The sequence below is a fragment of the Canis lupus genome, chromosome 5, assembly GCF_048164855.1.
Source record: "Canis lupus baileyi chromosome 5, mCanLup2.hap1, whole genome shotgun sequence".
Lineage (NCBI taxonomy): Eukaryota > Metazoa > Chordata > Mammalia > Carnivora > Canidae > Canis > Canis lupus.
In genome coordinates, this window is record NC_132842.1 from 82,840,102 (window position 1) to 82,858,656 (window position 18,555).

General features: G+C 52.1%; 1 protein-coding gene across 6 annotated transcripts in view; it reads right to left on the reverse strand.

The window, feature by feature from the left end:
• Positions 1–219: 219 nt before the first annotated feature.
• FHAD1 (forkhead associated phosphopeptide binding domain 1) overlaps positions 220–18,555 on the reverse strand; it is a 122,410-nt gene continuing 104,074 nt past the window's right edge. For 4 of the 6 annotated variants that reach the window (XM_072828252.1, XM_072828254.1, XM_072828250.1 and 1 more), the window contains 8 exons: positions 17,588–17,717; positions 16,619–16,746; positions 13,923–14,015; positions 13,264–13,484; positions 12,588–12,753; positions 7,790–7,870; positions 5,170–5,223; positions 220–765 (listed from right to left, as the gene is read on the reverse strand). In XM_072828252.1, coding sequence (XP_072684353.1) covers positions 649–765; positions 5,170–5,223; positions 7,790–7,870; positions 12,588–12,753; positions 13,264–13,484; positions 13,923–14,015; positions 16,619–16,746; positions 17,588–17,717 — 990 coding nt within the window. In that variant the 3' untranslated portion in view covers positions 220–648. The remainder of the gene's footprint in view (positions 766–5,169; positions 5,224–7,789; positions 7,871–12,587; positions 12,754–13,263; positions 13,485–13,922; positions 14,016–16,618; positions 16,747–17,587; positions 17,718–18,555) is intronic. The other 2 variants (XM_072828249.1, XM_072828253.1) reach the window with 2 other exon arrangements.

Sequence of the window (18,555 nt, forward strand, 5' to 3'; positions counted from 1 at the left end):
GGAGTCAGAAACCGGGTTCCAGGCCCAACTTTTGGATTTACTAGCTGCACGATTTTAGACAAGGCAGTTTAACCTCTCTGGGCCTTGTCTTTTTGGGGATCAAAATGGGGATCATTATACAGTTATACAGTTTACCTCCCAGGGTTTGGGTGAGGATTAGGTGAGCATTTTGAAAACTGCAGAGTGCCACATAAATATCAGTGTCACGGAAGCGATAAGACGACTCGGCATGTTAAATTTATTATAATAAACTTAGATATAAATGTGCTCGACCACGGCCAGCCAAGGTTGCCATTCTGTCCTGTGGCCCCAGTCCATGTCTTGCGTCTTGCCAGCTGTGGGGGTGGATGTGTGGGTGCCTCACAACTCAGGTATGGAGTCACATCATTGTATCTACCAGACTTGGGAGTCTGGGCTTCAAACTCACATTCTTCCTATGCCTGAGGATGTGTACGTTCCTAAGTATTTTTCGAAAGAACCCCGACTCCTGCATGCTCCAAAATACAGCACGGTGCAAACACCAGTCTAGGAAGCAACCTACTAGGGTAACAACCTTTAAAGTCCTATACAAGTGTCTTAGTATTTGACACAGAAGAGTCACACACATGACTCACGGAGGATCACGCAAGGCCCGACGGGATGACATTTCTAGTTCTTGTCGCCAGGCTTAGAAAACAGAAGGCTCTGGCTGGATTTGCTGGATGTGTCTCTCTTCAGCGTCTCCCTTTCTTGGTCCATCTTTGGGGTGGCTTTTCTGGCTCCAACCTTCAATGAGCAAGAGAAACAAATGCACAAACTCTGTAATTGTGGCAAGATCCCAAAATATTCCACTCAAATGATTTTTTTTTTACTCAAAATAAATTTTTTTCTGCAAAAAATTATATATATGTATATAATTATAGAGAGGGAGGAGGAGGGAGGGAGAGAGAGAGAGATGCGTAGAAAGCAGCTAAAATGATCCACAATTATCATACTACCCAAAGGTAAGCATTATGACTGTTTTGGTGAACACCCTTCCAGATACACAAATAACATTTTCCCTTTTTACATTTTTGTGCTTTTGGAACTAGGAGTTTCTTATGATGGGCACATTTATTGTGATGGAGTTCCTTTCTCCTGGAAAGCTCTTACAGGACGGCATGTGTCTTAAGTCTCTGATGTTGGCCTTTTCTGAGCGCTGCCCCTCCTAATCTGGCCTCCCCGTGTGTAACGCTATCCCTGGTCACAGTTGATTGGGTACTTGGCACGGGCTGTGCTTTTTTAGATGATCACGCCCAGGATTTGGGGTTACGGGCTCTGAGATGCTACTCACTTCCCGGGCCGGTCCTTAATTTTATTTATTTATCATTTTTTAAAAGATTTTATTTATTTATTTGACACACACACAGAGATAGCCCAAGTGGTGGTGGTGGGGGGCGGGGGAGGGAGAAGCAGGCTCCCTGCTCAGCAGGGAGCTTGACTTAGGGCTCAATTCCAGGACCCTGAGATCATGACCTGAGCTGAAGGCAGATGCTTATCCGACTGAACCCTTGGGCTGATCCCTTAAACCAGAGTGAGGTCATCTCTTCCAGTCGTATAACTGGAGAAAGAAGAGAGGAGCAGGTGCAGGGAGACAGAGGGAAGGAATAGTGTGTGAGCACGCGTGTGTGTCAGGGAGATGACGCCTGGGCCCTGGGGCCTACCAGTTCTCTTTTGAGGCCGGACCCTCTTTCAGCCCTGTTTTCATGACAGACGTGCACGCCTGTACCCCCTATAAGAGCCCCCCATGCCTGTTTCTGAGCAGGTTTCCATTAGTTGCAGCCAAGAATCTCCCTCTCACACACTTCTGTACTTGCTGTACGTGGGATCATAACTTGCAGCTTCTTTCCAACAGGCTCCAAATTCCGGCTCTATTCTGGCAAGGATTTGACTCCAACTGGAAGGTCGCATATCCCTGGGGCGGGGGTGGGGTAGGGTGGGGTGGGGTGGGTGGAGAGGGCTCGGCCACTTACTACAGGGCTCTCAGTTTCCTCATCTGTCCAGGAGGGATTAGAATATATATCCTGACTTCTTCAGGGGCCGAGAGAAGATTCTGGGTGGATTTTATTTTTATTTTTATTTATTTTATTTTATTTTATTTATTTATTTTTTTAAAGAATCTTTTTTTTTTTTTTTTAATTTTTATTTATTTATGATAGTCACAGAGAGAGAGAGGCAGAGACACAGGCAGAGGGAGAAGCAGGCTCCATGCACCGGGACCCCGATGTGGGATTCGATCCCGGGTCTCCAGGATCACGCCCTGGGCCAAAGGCAGGCGCCAAACCGCTGTGCCACCCAGGGATCCCCTGGGTGGATTTTAAAGGAAGAGACTGCTAGGACCATCTCTTGAGCTCTTTTCACCCAGGCAGTATAAAAATCACCTCCTGAGGCCCATGCCCGGGGCTGACAGGGGGCCTTGAGTGCACTTTGAGACTGCATCCAAAATCATTTCAGGGTGAGAAGGGCTAGCTCCCTCTCTACATGAGCCTACAGAGTAAATCTTGGTCCGAATGCCCAGGGAAAATGAAAAAAAACAAAAACAAAAACAAAAACCCAAAACAACAACAACAACAAACAACAAAAAACCAGACAGCAAATGTCAAAAAACCTCTCCCAATCCACCTTTCCTTTATACCCTTTTCTGTTTGATTTTCCATAAAATTGCTGGTTGTGGATGGTTCCCAAATACCAGTGCCCTGACCCCATGTGAAGTCGGCTGTTTAGAGTTGGAGTCAGGGAATTTGTTACAAATAAAGGGTGCCCAGTGCCAGCATCCTCAGCCCCCGGGTCCGCCAGGAGCTTGGGGTGGGAAGCGCCCCAGAGCAAGCAAGCTTTGCTCCGCTTTGGAGTGACAGGGTTGTGGGGTAGCAGAGGGCAGGAGGGTGAGCGGGGAAGAGGAGGACGCTGAGGCACTTGGCGGGGAGGGCCGGGGAGTCGTGCAGCCCCCCCCTCCGAGCAGTGACTAAGCAGTGACCGAGCAGGGACTGAGCAAGGACCGCAGGTGAGCACCTTGCCTGAGGCTTGCCCGTCAGGGAACCACAGGCCTCACCCTTGGAATGAAAGGGTGGGAATAGAAGCTGGGACTTGAAAGGGAGCCGCCCAGGTGGAAATGAACTCAGGACACACGAGTGGTGGCTGCTTCGGGCCACTGCAAACATCTAGAAAGACCCCTTCGCTCCCACCGGGCCTCGGCGCTCTGTTTCAGCTGCTCCTCTTGGGGAGGCCTCTCCTGGCCTTTGTGAGTGAGGCCTTGTGAAATACGCTCCTGAACTCGGGCATCTGACCTTTGTTCCCAAAACAGGGTGTGCAAGGTAACTATTTAATCAATACTGTATTTACAGGAAGGGAAAAAGCAAAAAAAGCAAAAAGCCCAAGAACGGAAGCTGGCAAGGCAGGGGAGTTTGTGCGTGTCTCTTGGGATTGAGCCCTGTGCTGTTCACCCTTCTCATGACTCTCAGGAGTCTCCTAGTTGCTCCCCCCCCGCCCCTGAAATCTTTATATGATAGCCCTGTGTATACATATATGTGCATGCTTCCTACGCCTAAAAAATAATTTGCCCTCTCAGGGGTGATCGTGCCCCCTGCTGAGGATTCCTGATTGAACCCCAGCACCTGGACAGTACCTGCCTTGTCGCAGGGTCTCAGTAAATAGTCCTGGGACTCCTGGGACACTATCTTTCTGTTCACTCTTGTGTCCCCCACCCCCACCCCACCCCCAGGGTGGCACGTGGCCTAGGCCAGGTAGTCAATAAATACTTGTTAACCAGAAGATTTTCCTCTTTAGCCTACAACCCCCAACAACTACAGATGCCTCTTAGCTGCAATGGCAATCAATACAGTCACCGAACCGCACAAGGAAGGACAGGAAACAGAAACCCAGAGGCCCTCCGAAAGGGAGGTGGAGGCTCTTTTATGAGTGGGCAAGGGTGCAAAAGCAGATTTTCCGTGTCCCATTTTTCTCAAGGTGGCCTTGGTGACTCCCCCCCTCCAAGGACTCAAGGCACGCTGTAGAGCGAGGGGATGCCCATGCTGCACTTTGTAAGGACTGTGGAGGAGACCTTTCTGTGCCAAGGAGGTCCTAGACACCCAAGCCCTAGGCTCGGGCTGGGGGCATGGCAAGCTCACCGTCTGCCACATCCTGCTCTGCCCACGGGCGGCCGAGCTCGGGGGAGCCGTGCAGCTCCGAGAAGCAGTGTGCCCAAAACGTCTAGGGCCCAGCTGGCGTCTCCTCTGTCATCTTCCAGCCCCAGGTGGTCCTCGGCTGAAAGCCCCCTGCAGGGCGGTTCCTGCCCTCTGCTGGCTCAGCCCTACATATGGGTGCGTGAGTGACAAACCCCCCACCCGCTCCCACTCGGCTCGGCAGGTCTCAGAGCTCAGGGGAGCCCTCAGGACACTGTACCCTCTTCACATCCCGCGCTGGGTAGTAACCACCTTCCAGACTCAGAAGGGTGTTGGTTGAGAAGAGGCTTCTATTCTCCCAACGTGTCCCTTGGCTAGAATCTCTTTGGTTTTTACTAATGACAATTCTGTTGTCTCAGAATTACTGTGGCCTTTTTAATAAACCTCGAATGTGGCTCCTGTGTCTTATTCCACCGCAGGAATTCAGCTTTCAAGCTTCCTGGGAGCTCACCTCTACTTCCTGCAACGTGGGAATGTGCGTGGGTCCATTCCAGTTGCAGGGCTGAACTGTGAATGGCAGCGTTTCAACATGTTTAAAATTTCAGAGTCTTGATTCTCAACTCTTAAAGGAAAAAAAGAGTGTTCTAGAGGATGCTTCCTTGAAATACATGAGGAAAGTCACCCGGTACGTATCAGGTTGATTTATGATCCGGAGGCTGATTCCCTAAAGGAGGGGCCGCAGTGCTCACCTGGGCGTCCAGGTCTCAGTGAGTTACAGCTCCCTTATTGAGCTGTGTGGCTCTGGACCAATAACTTTAAAGTCTCTGCACTTCAGACACCTCATCCGATAATGGAGATATGAGAACAATACGTACCCCCAGTGTTACGAAGATCGAACGAGACATAATGCCTGTCGAGTGCGTAGCTCTGTGCCTGGCACATACTAAATGCTCAGTACGTCACGGATGGGGTATTATTGTCAACCTGGGTTTCCTGCTGACGTCCTACTGTTTTCTTTCTCCTTCTAGCTCACCTGGAAACTTGAATTCTGCATCTTTTTCTTCACCGTCTCTACAAACATTCGTCTCTTGAATACAGAAAGAATATGGACAAAATTTAGCTTTTGCCCTTATTTCCCTTTTACATCAAAGAGAAGTGTTGTTTTTTTTTTTCCCCTCAACTTGCAGATGTTACCCATTTGGATGAAATGCTGGGCCGTCCTAGGGATGGGGGCTGAGCAGGTGCGTCTGCAGGAGGGGGCATAGCTCTCAGGCACTGCTACAGTGGCCTGCTGGGCTCCTTGGGGGATCTCTGTTCTGGATTCCAGAGGAATCTGAGAGGAGGAGAGCCCTGTCAAGCGAGGGCCCTGGGAGGAATATTGCAGCCTTCTGGAGGACAAATCAGCCTTGGGTGGAAGTGGACCCTCCCACACCGATGGAAGAAGCTGAAGACGTGGGTTTCTACCGAGGCATCCCAGCAGCCCCGGACATGATGGGAGCCACAGTGGCTAACCTCCCTGTCCGGGACTGCAGGAGCACCTGCTCGGGAGCCAGCCTCATGGCAAATCCGGAGCTGGCCCTTCCCCTGGGGTTTGATGGCTGCTGCTGACCTTGGTCTGCTCGAGACCCTGCACCTCTGGGATCTCCTAGATGCTGGGGACACACCAGTGAGAGCGGGCTGGGATGGAGCAGGGGTGTTGGGAAGGGGGTGTGCCTCGGACGGTCCTCAGCATCTGCTGGAGGCACCAGTCAGGCGCCTATAGGGGCTGAGGAAGTGGAAGAAGTAGGCGGAGCGAGCTGGGTGGGGAAGGCGGCAAACCCACAAGCCCAGTGCCTTTCTAGGGGGCCTGGAAGATGGTAGCTGTGGTACCAAGGGGCTAGAACCGCCCCTCAGGATGCCCAGAGATGCCGGAAATCCTGAGTATTTTGTGAAAATGCCCTATTTGGGAATTACTTAACCCCTCCCCCGCCCCCAAAGAAAGGAAAACCCATGAGCAAAATGAAACGCCTCCGTGGACTGCCGTTTTGTGTCATCTGCTTCAGAGCCTGCCCCCTTGGCTTCCAGTTGGTGCTCAGTAAATGTCTGTTGGTGGGGTTGCCAGGTGAAAGATGGGATGTCCCATTAAATTTGATTTTCAGAGTGGAAAGAAATAATTTTTTGGTATAGGTATGTCTCGTGCAATATTTGGGACATACTTACACTAAATAGCTATTTGTGGTTTATCTGAAATTCAAGTTTAACCGGGCATCCTGTTTTGTTTTCCTTGCCCTTAATCTGGCAACTCTACTGGGTATTCGCAAAACTCCCGGAGGAAGCGAGCAGGGCCATCTTTTGGATAGGGGACGAGTACTTGTGAGTCTCTTCCCTTCCCACTAAAGGGTGCCACCTTGCCCTTAGAGCAACTGGTCGAAGAGGGCTTGGGGCCTGTATCAACTGAGCTGTCCTCCGGGCGTTTTTCATGGAGAAGGCCTTGGGCCCAGTTGAGAGGAGTTAAGCTTAGAAGACAGTCACCAACCAAATTCCCAGATAATTGTAAAGCAGCAGTTTTTAAACCAGCAATCTGCCTTCCTTCTTTTTTTTTTTTACCCCCCCCCCCCGCCCCCCAGCAGAATGCTTGAAGCAAAATCCCGTGAGGAATTTGGCCTGTAAAACAGATAAAGGAGAACTTTGCTGGGAGGAACAAGGTGTGTGTGTACGTGCCTGGGGGTGGGGTGGGGTGGGGATGTTGAGAGTCACACCCTTCCATGGCATCCAAGGGCTCCAGGGAACCCCAGTTTGAGCCCTGCCCCAAAACCTCTTCCTTGGATTAAATCCAATCAGTGGACAGCAGCTGAGCACCAAAGGGCAGATCCTGGCCCCTGCGCCCCTGCTTTTACTGAACTTTCCTCAACTCCCTGGGCTGTAATGACAATAGTCTGTCTCCAGACCCGTCCTCAGACACGGCCCGGCCAACACTGCGCTGCTCTTCTTAGGGATGTTGTTCATTATACCACGCAGTGTCCTCTCTAGGGGGAAATCCTGCACAGTCTTTAAGAACACTTCCGAGTGTTGCATCCATCGGTAGCTCGTGGACACTGTGACCTCTGGGTTTTCCAGATGCCACCGGCTGCCAGAAAGCCCTGTCAAGCGCGGCTCCCCATTGGCAGGTAGGGAGAGCTGGCACCTTCCTCCTCACTCCTGGCTCCACTTTGTGCCCACCCACTTATTGCACTCTTAGGGCAGGGGCTTGTGGGGGTCCCCACCCCTCTCTTCTTCTTTTCTCATGAACCGTCTCCAAGTCCGTAGATCACTTCATGCCTAGGGTGGTTGCTCAGCCCAAACTGCAGGGCGCTTCCGAGCGCCTTACCTCCAGACAGTGCCCGGGACCCTGGCCTGTCACTTAGGTCATTTGCTCAGATGACAGGCAAGGGAGGGGCGGGGGCGGGGAGGGGAGGTGCGCGGAGGTGCGTGGAGGCGCGTGGAGGTGCAGCGAGGTGCATGGAGGTGCGTGGATGCTCCCAGACCAGCACAAGCTGGCAGGCACACCGTGGCAGCACACGGTGTGCTGGCAGCACACCGGCTTCACTCATAAAAAACAAAAAAACAAAAAAACACAAAAAAAACAACTGTATCTACTTCGTGTCTGGCTGTGACACCAGGAAACCTCTCCATACCTGCCTCTCTTTTTCTTTGAAGGAACAGTTGCAAGGTGTTGATTCTTTTGAATTTCTCTGTTCGTGATCCTCTAAACGTTCCTGAGTGAAAACAGCAGGTGTGCAAGAGAGCGTTTAGTGTGTCCTGTCCCGTTCCGTCCTGGGACACCCCTCCGAGGTTTCTAGGAGACCCTGGGGCTCACTGGATCCGTGGGCAGAAGATGAAGGGTGGGGATGGCCTTCTCTCCTATTCACCTGCTGCCCCGGCCCAACCACTTTTACCTTCTCCTCCTTGTGTGGGGCAGAGGGCGCCGCCCCACGCCTACCCACCCGGTCTCATCCCACACACCATCTACTGATTTCTACTCCTTGGTCAGAATCACGCCAGTGGCACTGAAGAAACCTCGATCTCGAGAATGCTGGGGCCCAAGAAAATTTTGGAAAATCGTGATTTAAATGAGATAGTGATGACATCGATGTCGGTGTAGGAGCTCGGATCCAGGGGTCCTGCGTGCTCAGGGTCTTGTGCCCGTGCCCTCCCCGAAGCGAACGCACTGGGTTAGGTGCTGCCTTTACTCTCATCTTAAAGATGAGGGACCTGAGCTAATTAAGCCCAGGGAAGATCCAGCTGGGCTGACTCCACCCCACCTGGCAACCTGGTGGCCACGTCCCTGGCCGAGGTTTGGTTGGCAGGAGAACTAAGGGGCTTCCCCAGCAGCCAGCCCAGGCTCTTGAGCCTTTCTCCCACTTGAAACGCTAAATAAAGGTCCAGGAAGGGGGGCCGGGGGCTGCGTGCTTCCCAAACGGCAACTTCTGTGCATTTAAAAATTTCCTATTGAAAATTCCCCCCCCCCCTGCAAAAAAAGAAAGAAAATCCCAGCCTTAACCCATTCACAGACAGTATCTGAGCTGCTCTTGGCCGCGGCCCTAGCTGCACTCGCCAGCCACAAAGGAGAGCTGCACAAAGAGCTGCGGGCCGCAGGCGCGGGAAGGCAGCTCGGGTTGGCGGCCTGTGTCAGCTGGCAGGAAGCTCTCTGGAAGAGATGCAGTTGTCCTCTCTCTCCCCTGCGGTGACCATGCATGCTCTGCACTGGGCACTGCGGGCATTAGGTCATTTAGCCCTCCCGGGGCCCGCTGTTATCATTTTTGGTTGTTTTCGGGGAGGACCCTGAGACACAGGGCCTGGGCCTCTTAGGGTCACTCAGGGCCAGAGGTGGGGCTTAAACCCTATTTGCTGGGCTCCAGAGGCAGCCCCTCAACTCTGAGGGACACAGCTGCCTTATCTAGCGTGGATGAGACTGAGCGTAGCCTGGGCCCCTGTCATTGTCGCCGTGTCACGTGGAGAGCGTGGGAGCGCGCCAGACCCAGGGCATCCCAGACTCCAGAGCTGATGACCGCAAGGTTCTCTGTGAATGCCCAGCCCTGAGGTTTTCTCTGCATTTTATATCAAGTCTCATTTTCACAGCCAAAGGTATGAGCGTGGAAGTAGGATTCCAGAAAGTTCTGCTTGGTGAAGAGATGTTCAGACATCAAACTAAAAACTACATCTTACTTTTAAACCCCTCCTCCCCCCCTTTTTTTCCCTCCCCCCTTTTTTTGAGGAGAGTTCTGGTTCTGAAGCTCAAGGGGAATAATTTCATTAACTAGTGGTTCAACCACTCCTTCTCTATGAACGGGTGAAATTTTATACACGAGACTGGAAACGTTAAGGGTCCTTGTGAAAATATTAGGCATAAAAGTTAAAACCAAAAGGAATTCTATTTTCCTCAAGCTTCCATTTCTTTTTCTTTTTTTTTTTTTCCTCGAGCTTCTATTTAAATAATGAATATAGTCCTTGGAAGGAACTGAGGCCAAGACAGGTGAATACAAGTTGCCTTTAGAATTTATGGTTTTTAAGTTTTATTTATTTATTTATTTATTTATTTATTTATTTATTTATTTATTTTTATTAAAAAAATTTTTAGAATTTATGTTTTTTTTTTTAAACTTTAAAAATTTATGAGTTTTTATCTCCTGGCAAACAGGGATTTCTGACAACATATTAATAACAAACCTTATTAATAGCAAACCCAGGCCCTGGAGTGATGGTGAGTGGGGGTGAGGTGGGGGGCTGCCTCCCAGAAAGGGAGGTGCCAAGAGCAACAGGTGTGAGTGAAGACGTGAACTTGAGTTGGGGAGGGCAGCAGGCCCGGGCTGGGGTGGGGGTGGGTGGTCCCGTTTCTGCTGCTGGGCAGCCAGGTGACGCTGCCCTCTGTCAGCCTCTCTGAATGGATGGACAGGCGCCAGCATTCCTTGCAGGGTTGATGGGACGGACGAAGCACATGCCGTGTGGAGCAGGTGCCTGCCACTCGGGAAGCGCTCAGTAAATAAGGCCATCAGCACTGCTGTGATTGTGGCTGTACTTTTCATAATCTTTCCCTAAACTGTGAATTCCCTGAATTTGAACGTTCCCAGTTCCAGCTCTTCTGGGGACACAGACGGGGAGGTTCAACTTGGCCATTTTAGATCCTTCTCCACAGAAGGATGTCTAGTGCCCAACAGGCTGGCATGGCCCCTGCATTGTGTATGAATGAGGCAGCTCATGAATAATGCATGTAAAGCCTGATTATGTAAATCCTCAGGTTCTCTTACATTTTTAGCCAGCACATGACAATGGCCTTTTTTGGGCCCTTTGCTGTCCCATTCTGTGGTCTGGTGTTTCGGCTTTAGGGGCTAGCCTGCCAAGTACTGGGGGTGGGGGCACCTTAGGGAGGGGTGAGCTCTCCAAAGGGCACATCAAAGGAAAAGTCAGAGCTCTGTCACTGGCCCGGCTCTCCCCGACTTTGCATGGTGTGAAAGGAAATTGTCCTTGGCCTGGGCTTGTGATGTTTAATTCAGGGCTGTGGATGCTAGAAACCGTGCATCTGGGGCTCCCTCAGAGCAGGAGAGGCTGCCTTCATTTCTACAAGCCAGGGAGTCTGGAAGGTTTGCAGGATGGAGGGCAGGCTCCTGCAAGGAACTTATCTGAGCAGGTTAGGGAGGAGGGCACCCTTCTAGAGCCTTCTCTGGCTTGGCCTCCTTAGAGCTGATGCAGGCAACACACAGACACGCACATGAAAACACACACATGCAAACGCACAGATATACATGCACAAACACACATATAGCACATTCACACTTAAATGCACGTGCACATGTGTACGCGTGCACAAATACACAGCCCTGAGTCAGGAAAACGAACAATTATAAGAAGAGTAGGGAGAGCCCAGGAGAGAGCACAGAAACTAGGGTCAGAGGTCTGGGGCCAGGTCTAGGCTCCCCTCGCCAGCTACTGTGTGAACTTGGGCGAGTCTCTTAACTTCCCAAGGCTCAATTTCCTCATTTGTGAAGTGGGGGTCATCACACCCACCAGGCCTAGCTACCAAGGCACCAGTAACGCCGGTCGGGGCTGCAAAGCCAGGGGCCTGTAGGTGGTCCTGAGATGGTGCTGATGGTAACTCCCCTCGTGTGTCTAATCTCAGTCTTGAACCCGCTCAACCTTAGGCGAGGGTTAAGAACGAGGGGGAGTCTGGTTTGGAAGTGAACGTGGGAGCCAGCGGCTGTGGGTGTGAACCGCAGAGGAGACAACAGAGCCCCTCTGCCCCCGGGGTCGGGGTGGGGGGGCAGGTGCAGGTCCGCTGGCGGGCCCCCCAGCGCTTGTCTGGGTGCCGCCCCCGTGTGCCCGCTGTCCGCTGCGCCTCTGCGGGCTCTGAGACAGCAGCGTGTACCCGCCGGGGCCAGGCCCTGGGCCACATGCCTCAGAGGCAGCACAAGTGTCCCCAACCTTCTGAAACCATGTGGCCTGTGAGTCCACACTGTGCGAGCTTGGCTAGGGAGGGTTCCTGCCTGCGTGCAATCGTCCCAACAACCTGCAGGGCCGGGGCCCTCGGCTGCTGTTTGCGGGCGAGGAGACAAGGCTCACGGCGGGGAATGGATTTGCACAAGGCCACACGTTAGTTAGTGTGGGGGGGACGTGACCCTCACTGGCTTCTGCGCTGTGTGTCATAGGAAATAACGGGGTGAGGGGAGGAGGGGGCTTTGGCTGCATCACCAGCCTGAGTCCGAGTCTGGAACCTTGGTTTCTCAAGGCAGCGCTACACCAGGCTCCTGCCGGAGCCACATCACTTCTCCTCCTGCCTTTCCCGGGGGTGCCCACAGCCTGCAGCGCGCACCCGCCCACGCCTCTGGTGGACCCACTCCAACTCTCCTTCGAAACCCAGTACAGGTGTCATCACTTGGAAAGCGCTTCCGCTCCCGGCATGCCCTGGGCTGGCTGAGTGCCTGCCTCTGGGTGACACAGCCTGAGCGCCCTTTAGACAGAGACTTCGAATCATTAAATCAGCTGGAAGTCAGCTCTGTTCTGACTGTTCTGGCCTAAAGGATATGGCCAAGGACATCCACCCATCTATCCTCACCCATCCATCTATCCATCTGCCTGAGAATCGGTCCATCCAGCAATCCATCCGTCCATCAATGTTTACTGGATGTCACCTATGTTCTGAGCACTCAGAATAGTGATCCCAAATCTTTATGCACAGGTTGCTTATCCGTCTGTGTATCCCTACCACCTGGAGGGACAGTAAAAATACAAACACGAGCCACGATTTAAAATGATACAGATGAGCTAGATTATGAGCTTCGGAGAGGTTAAGAAATCCGCCTCGGTGTGTCTGGCATCTTCCTTTGCATCAGTGAGTGTGTTCTATGCTGCCTGGACCCCCTGGGCCCTCACTTTGCCGTTTCTAAAGGGAGCCCAGGGGCTGCAGCCCCCGAGGTTCTGCTGCAAGCAAGGACCCCTCACCTTCTGCTGCCGAATGGCCCTGTTGATCCTCTTCTCCTGCTGCAGCTGGTGCTCCATGCGCTCCAAAGCCTCCTTCAGCAGAGCCTTCTCTTCCGCCTCTTTGTAGATGTTGTCCTCCAGCTTTGCCACCTGCGACTGGTACATCTGCACGGATACTTTGCTCTGCCTGGGCGGAGGGGAGAGGCACAGTCTCTTTCCCCCTCCTCTTTCTCGTTCGCCATCAGTGGTCCCAACCAGGGAGAAGCTTAGAATACTTCTGTCTGCGGCTTAGTGGCTTCATTGCGAGCAGATTTGGGGCGAATGAGGCAGAGTAAAGGGCTCCTCCGGTGCCTAAGTGTAGCTGGAGGGGATGCCCCCAGGTTCCTCCTCCGTTTCCCAGGGTGGGTGTAGGGGAACTGCAGCCCCTGACACCGGGTGGGGCTCAGAAAGGTACATACTGTGAACCCCAAGTCAGAATCCACGCGAGGTGCAGTTTGCTCATGGACACAGGACAGAGTGAACACTGAGCACCTCAGCCGCTGCTTTCCCATAGACAGACCCCCCCCCACCGCCCCCATCAGGCCCCAGTAATCACCCCCCCACCCCCTCCCCCAAGGCCTCTGCCTGTCGGGGACCTGCGTCTGCTGCTGCCCTGAGCACGGACGCCTGGCCCTTTCCACGGGGTCCCCGACGGTACCTGAGCTGTTCTATGTCTTTCTCGTATCCTCTCAAAAGCTCCTCTTTTCTCTCCAGCCGGTTCTTGAGTTGGGTGATCTTATCGAACACCAGATCGAGGTCCCTTTGTCGGAGCTCGTTGACTCTGTCTCTCTCTTTTGGGGACAGGTATTTCATGGATATGTGACCCGACATATCCTTGATGTTCATCAGACTCCCGAGCGTCTTGCTCATGTCCATGTACTACAAGGAGAGCGTTTGGCAGATAAGAGGCCTGGCCCGAGACTGCCGGTGGCTGCTTTGAGGAAGCAAACACCTCACTCACTCCATTTTGTTCATTTTTTGCAATTGCAGAGAACACACACACACTTGGGAGCGAGTGCAACTGGGCTTTTCGTGATACTTTCATTTACTCCACATCCCTTTATGCTACGCCTTTTTGAGAACCAGGAGGAAAAGTGACAACAGACATAAACATTCATTCTAACTACCTCGTGTTTCAAGGAACTGGCCTGTGTAATGTCTCACCCATGCTGGGCGAGTAGATGGGTCTTGCGGAGGAGCTATTATAACAACCGAGCACGTGTGTGAGGCTGATGTTTAGTTAAACTCTCCGGTGGTTAACGATGACGGTGGGGGACCCAGGTTTGGACGGGAGGGGACGATGCTGTATGTACATACCAGCTTTTCACTGAGATCTAAAGCCTCAACCACATCCATTTTCCTGGACTTTTCGGTGGCCGGGATGGCTGAGTTGGCAAGGCCATTCAGAGGCTGAAATAAAAAAGAGGCAAAAACGCTCTTGGCACGCCGTTGTGCATTTCTACATCCTGGAGATAAAGCGCTGTGGGTACCGAAGAATGACTTGGGAGAGTCGGTTTTCATTTCAGTTCCTGTCCAGCCAGTCTGATGCCCCTGTCAACTGCTTTCTGGGAACTACGCTCCTACCCTTCTGAATGTGACTCCCTTTGAAATGGCACATTGTTTGCCTTGTTCTCTATCTTCCCTCTGGACCAGCGGTTCTCAGTCGAGGGTGATCTCGTCCACCCTCCCCTGCGTGCCCCAGGACCTTTTTTTTTTTGCAATGCCTGGACACAGTATTGGTCGTTGCAAGTGGAGGTGGGGAGTACTATTGGGCAACTAGAGGACAGGGATGCTGCTAAACATCCCACAGTATGTAGGATGGCGTCCCAAACAAAGAATCCCCTGGCTCAAAATATCAGTAGTGCTCGGGTCGAGAAACCCCAGTCTAGATGACAAGCTTCATAAAAACAGAGGTCGTATTGCTTTTGCTCATGGTTCCATTTCTTGTGCCCAGCATGGCACCTGGTAAAGTGCCACAGAGTGGGCAGAGGAAATAGCCTTCCTCCTTTTATTAAAGGAATCTCATTTATAGGCAACAGAACCTACACCCTCCCTCAGCACATTTGGCCAGACCCTCTCCTAGTGCTGGAAGCTGCTGGGCGAGCGTCACTTCAGACCCACTCCAGAAACAAGGCCCAGTGGTGTTCACAGTTGTGCCCTCACTGACACCCTCTCTGCCAGCTGGCGGCTCAAAGTCCCTGCTGATTGTACAGAAAAGCCACCTGACGGATCAGGGAGTCCGAAGGACCACAAATAACTGTAATAAATCTCCCTAAAAAGTAAACTGGGTTTTAAGTGCTTGCCAGCCGCAGCATTTGCTGGCACCACGCTGTAAACCTCTGAGACTAGAAAAACCCAACTACAAAACTGTAAAGGCTCAGAAAGTCACTCTGAGAGATAAGCATGTGCGATTTGTCTCTACATCTAGAGCCGTGAGTGTGAAGGAGGGGATTTGAGAAGGACAGAGCCCGAAGGACCCCTCTGGGTCTCTAGCCCTAGGTGGTGTCCTCTGCACCCCGCTCCAGGTTCCCCTTCTTTTCCTGATGGAGGGTCACCTAAGGCAGAGTCTGGCCTACAAGGTCCAATCACACGGTGCCCACGCCCTTCTCTGCAGATTAGCAGGGAGCTAGGGACGGGCGGCCAGGGACCCAGTCCTGGTTCCATCGGTCATTACGCCGTGACATTGGGTGAGGTTCTTGACTGCATGAAGTCTTAACTTTTCTTATCTGCAGAACAGGGATCATATAATAGTAACTCTGTCACCAGGCCACTGTGAGGGTCGAATGAGAACTGGCTGAATGATAAATGATAGCTTAGCTCCGTGCCTGGCACACAGCAAGCACTTAATAGATGTCAGCGAGCCTCCCTGCTGCTCTCCCTCTTCTTTTTAATTTGCATTATTGCCAACCTTGGAGGATCGAGGTCTTCTGAGAGGGTTGGGGGCTTTCCTGCTCTGTGGTGGTGGTGGGGGCAGAGGGTCAGCGCTGGGGGGAAGGTGACTCTTGGAGGTCAGGCTGTGAGAGCCAGCTGAGCTCCCCACCTGGGGACTGTCCCTTCCGCTTCCGACCTTGGAGAATGGGAAAGCCAGCGTATTCCCGAAGACTCGCATCCCTAGCAAATGTCTAGAAAAACTGGGCAGGAGAATGTCGGTACAGATGGGATGACTTTGGAATGTCTTCTAAAAGCCTATGCGTGGTTTAGATGCGGCTGTGGCAGCAGGCCGGGCCCACAGGCCCCGCGATTGACGCTGACCTGGGCGGTGCACCGTCAGGCATCAATCAGGCGCCCATCGAGCATCCATTTAGGGCCCAGGGCACCTCCAACATAACAGCCAAATCCCTTTTGAAAATCCTAGCAAATAAAACTATTTCCCTTAAGAGAAGAAGGTTTTCTTGAGTGACACCATTTAAATACTATTAAACAATCAGAACAGCTATCATTTATGAAGTGTGTGCTCTGAGCGAGACGCGGGGGTCAGCCCTTCCCACTGCGGCCTCTAGGTTTTCACCGTTTTGTAGCTGGGATAAAGCCTCCCAGAAAGGCTCTAAGAGCCCGCCCGAGGTCACACAGCTTGCAGGCTGGTGGTCCCTCTGACTCTAGAACTTGTGTCCTCTTCATCAACCCACCTGCTACCCTTTAGGTGTTTGTGCTTTCCAGTTGGCCGTGAAAAGCAAACTTCAGGCAAACTCATGGCATAACTTTAAAAATTAGCCTGTTGAATATTTTCTGTGGAATATAACACATCCTGTGAAAAGGAGGGCCCACCAGAGATCGCTCTGGTCCAGCGTCCGTGCTGTGATTTAACACTCTGGGCGCAGGTGGAAAGGAAGCTGTTCAGACACGGGGCTACCGGTACGGCAAAGCACCAAGCAGGTGGCACAGACGCCGGCCTACCAGGGAGGCCTGGCTCCAAACCACAGACACGCGTGGCCGTGCCAGGGCACGCGGCTAGTGTCCGCCCTCACGCCCACCCTCTCCACGTGTCACCGCAGAGATAAATTTTCTTTGGTTACCGCTCCGATCTCTATTCTTGAGAAAGTCGGCAAATCATCAGGTTTTGGGTCCAATAATTTCTGGACATTTTTGTCCATTCTGACAGTCTGTAAGTCTAGAAGTGATTCACTCAGGTGGTCCTTATGATCTATAAAATAAACAATTGAGAGTCAAAAGAAAGGGTCAGGAAGGAGTTATTGCACGTAATAATCACGGCTGCTGGGGTCCCCGGGTGGCTCGGTGGGTTAAGCACCTGACTTCAGCTCAGGTCATGATCTCAGGTCCTGGGATCGAGCCCCGAGTTGGGCTCCCCGCTCAGCGGCGAGTCCGCTTCTCCCTCTCCCTCTGCCTCTCTTTCCCGTCCGAGCCCCACCCCCGGCTCCTCAAATAAATAAACCCTTAAAAAAGAAATCACAGCTGCTGTTTACTGGTCCTTTACTGCAGGCCAGTGTTAATCTCCGCCCTCCCTTGGCAGGTGAGAAATGGGTCTAGACAGGTAAATGGCTTGACCAAGGTCACACACAGCTAGGAGGAGGCTGCGGCCTCGCAGGAGCCAATGTCGAGGCATGGACGGTGAACTTTCAGCCACAGGAACCAGGATGGAACTTGAACCCCGGCTTCTGAATTCCTGCCAGCAGCAGGTGCGGTGTCTTGAGAACGCTATGCCCTCTAAACAGAGTATTCTAGGAGGTTCCCCTGGGGCTGATTCTTGCAGTATTAGTCCGGGACAAAGTTCGGGCCACAGCGAAATAAGAAAAAGGACAATGTAGTGAGTTTTTCATGAAATCCCATTTATTTAAGATGAAGACTTGCCCTCGACTCTGAGACCATGCCTGCCGTCTTTCCTTGTATTACAACGTCCTTTGGTTATGAAGTGATGGGCTAGAAGCGGGTGGTCCTGGCCGACTGTCAGTGCCCGGAGTGACCTCTAGAGTCTGGGGCTCAGGGATCTGAGCGGGGAGTGGGAGACCAGCAGGGAGGGGACTTACTTGATGAGCAGGCCTTCTCCAGCTCCTTAATTCGCGCACGCAGTTCAGACAAGGCCTTTCTCTGACGCTGAATGATTTCCTCGTGTCGGGACCCTTTGCACTTGGCCCCCAGATCACTGAAGGATTGCTCCTAGGACCAGAACGGTGCGGAAGGCGGCTTTATTAGGGGTCAGACTCTTATGTTCCAAGAAACATGTACAATTCATGACTGGCAGAGGCCCTGTCACTTAGTACCTCGGAAGCTACTGTAAGGGGCTTTAGCACAGAAGGAAATTTAAATTCTTCATTTCAAATAGAAAGTCACATCTAGGAAGATTTCCAGCTCTCTTACCTACTTAGCATATCTATAAATGAAAACCCCCTCTATGTTCCCTCCCCGTGTTTTATATTTTCTTCTAATATTCGTCTAAGCTTGGGTTTCCATTTGTTGTCATTTGGGTCTCATCTCGGAATAATCACATCAAATTCCGATTCTGCTCCAGGAGGGGCATTTTTAGATGAGAACACATGGCATGGTACTTTCTTCCTGACTGGTAATAAGGATGGCTGTTCGATATTTGCTAGGGGGAGTTTGATAGACTGGCTCGCGTTGGTCTGGAGAAAGGAAAAGCTTCCTCTGAGACTTCTGGAGGCTCTACTGACCCACAGGCCTCTCTGGGATGAGGCAAATGCTCTATATCTGTGCTATCCAGTATGGCAGCCACTGGGCACAGCGCTTGAGTAGGGCTTATGAAGGGCATGGCCAAGGGGAGGCCTGCTCCCTCTTTTAAGGGTCTGGTCCACCTTTCAGATTTTAAAGAGTGCAAGTTATACCTTTCAAAGAACTTCCCAGACACACACAAATTTGCACACAGGAGAACCTGGGTGGCTCAGTTGGTTGAGTGTCCGACTCTCGGTTTCAGCTCAGGTTATGGTCCCAGGGATCCTGCCCTGTGCTGGGATCTGCACGCGGTAGGGAGTCTACATGA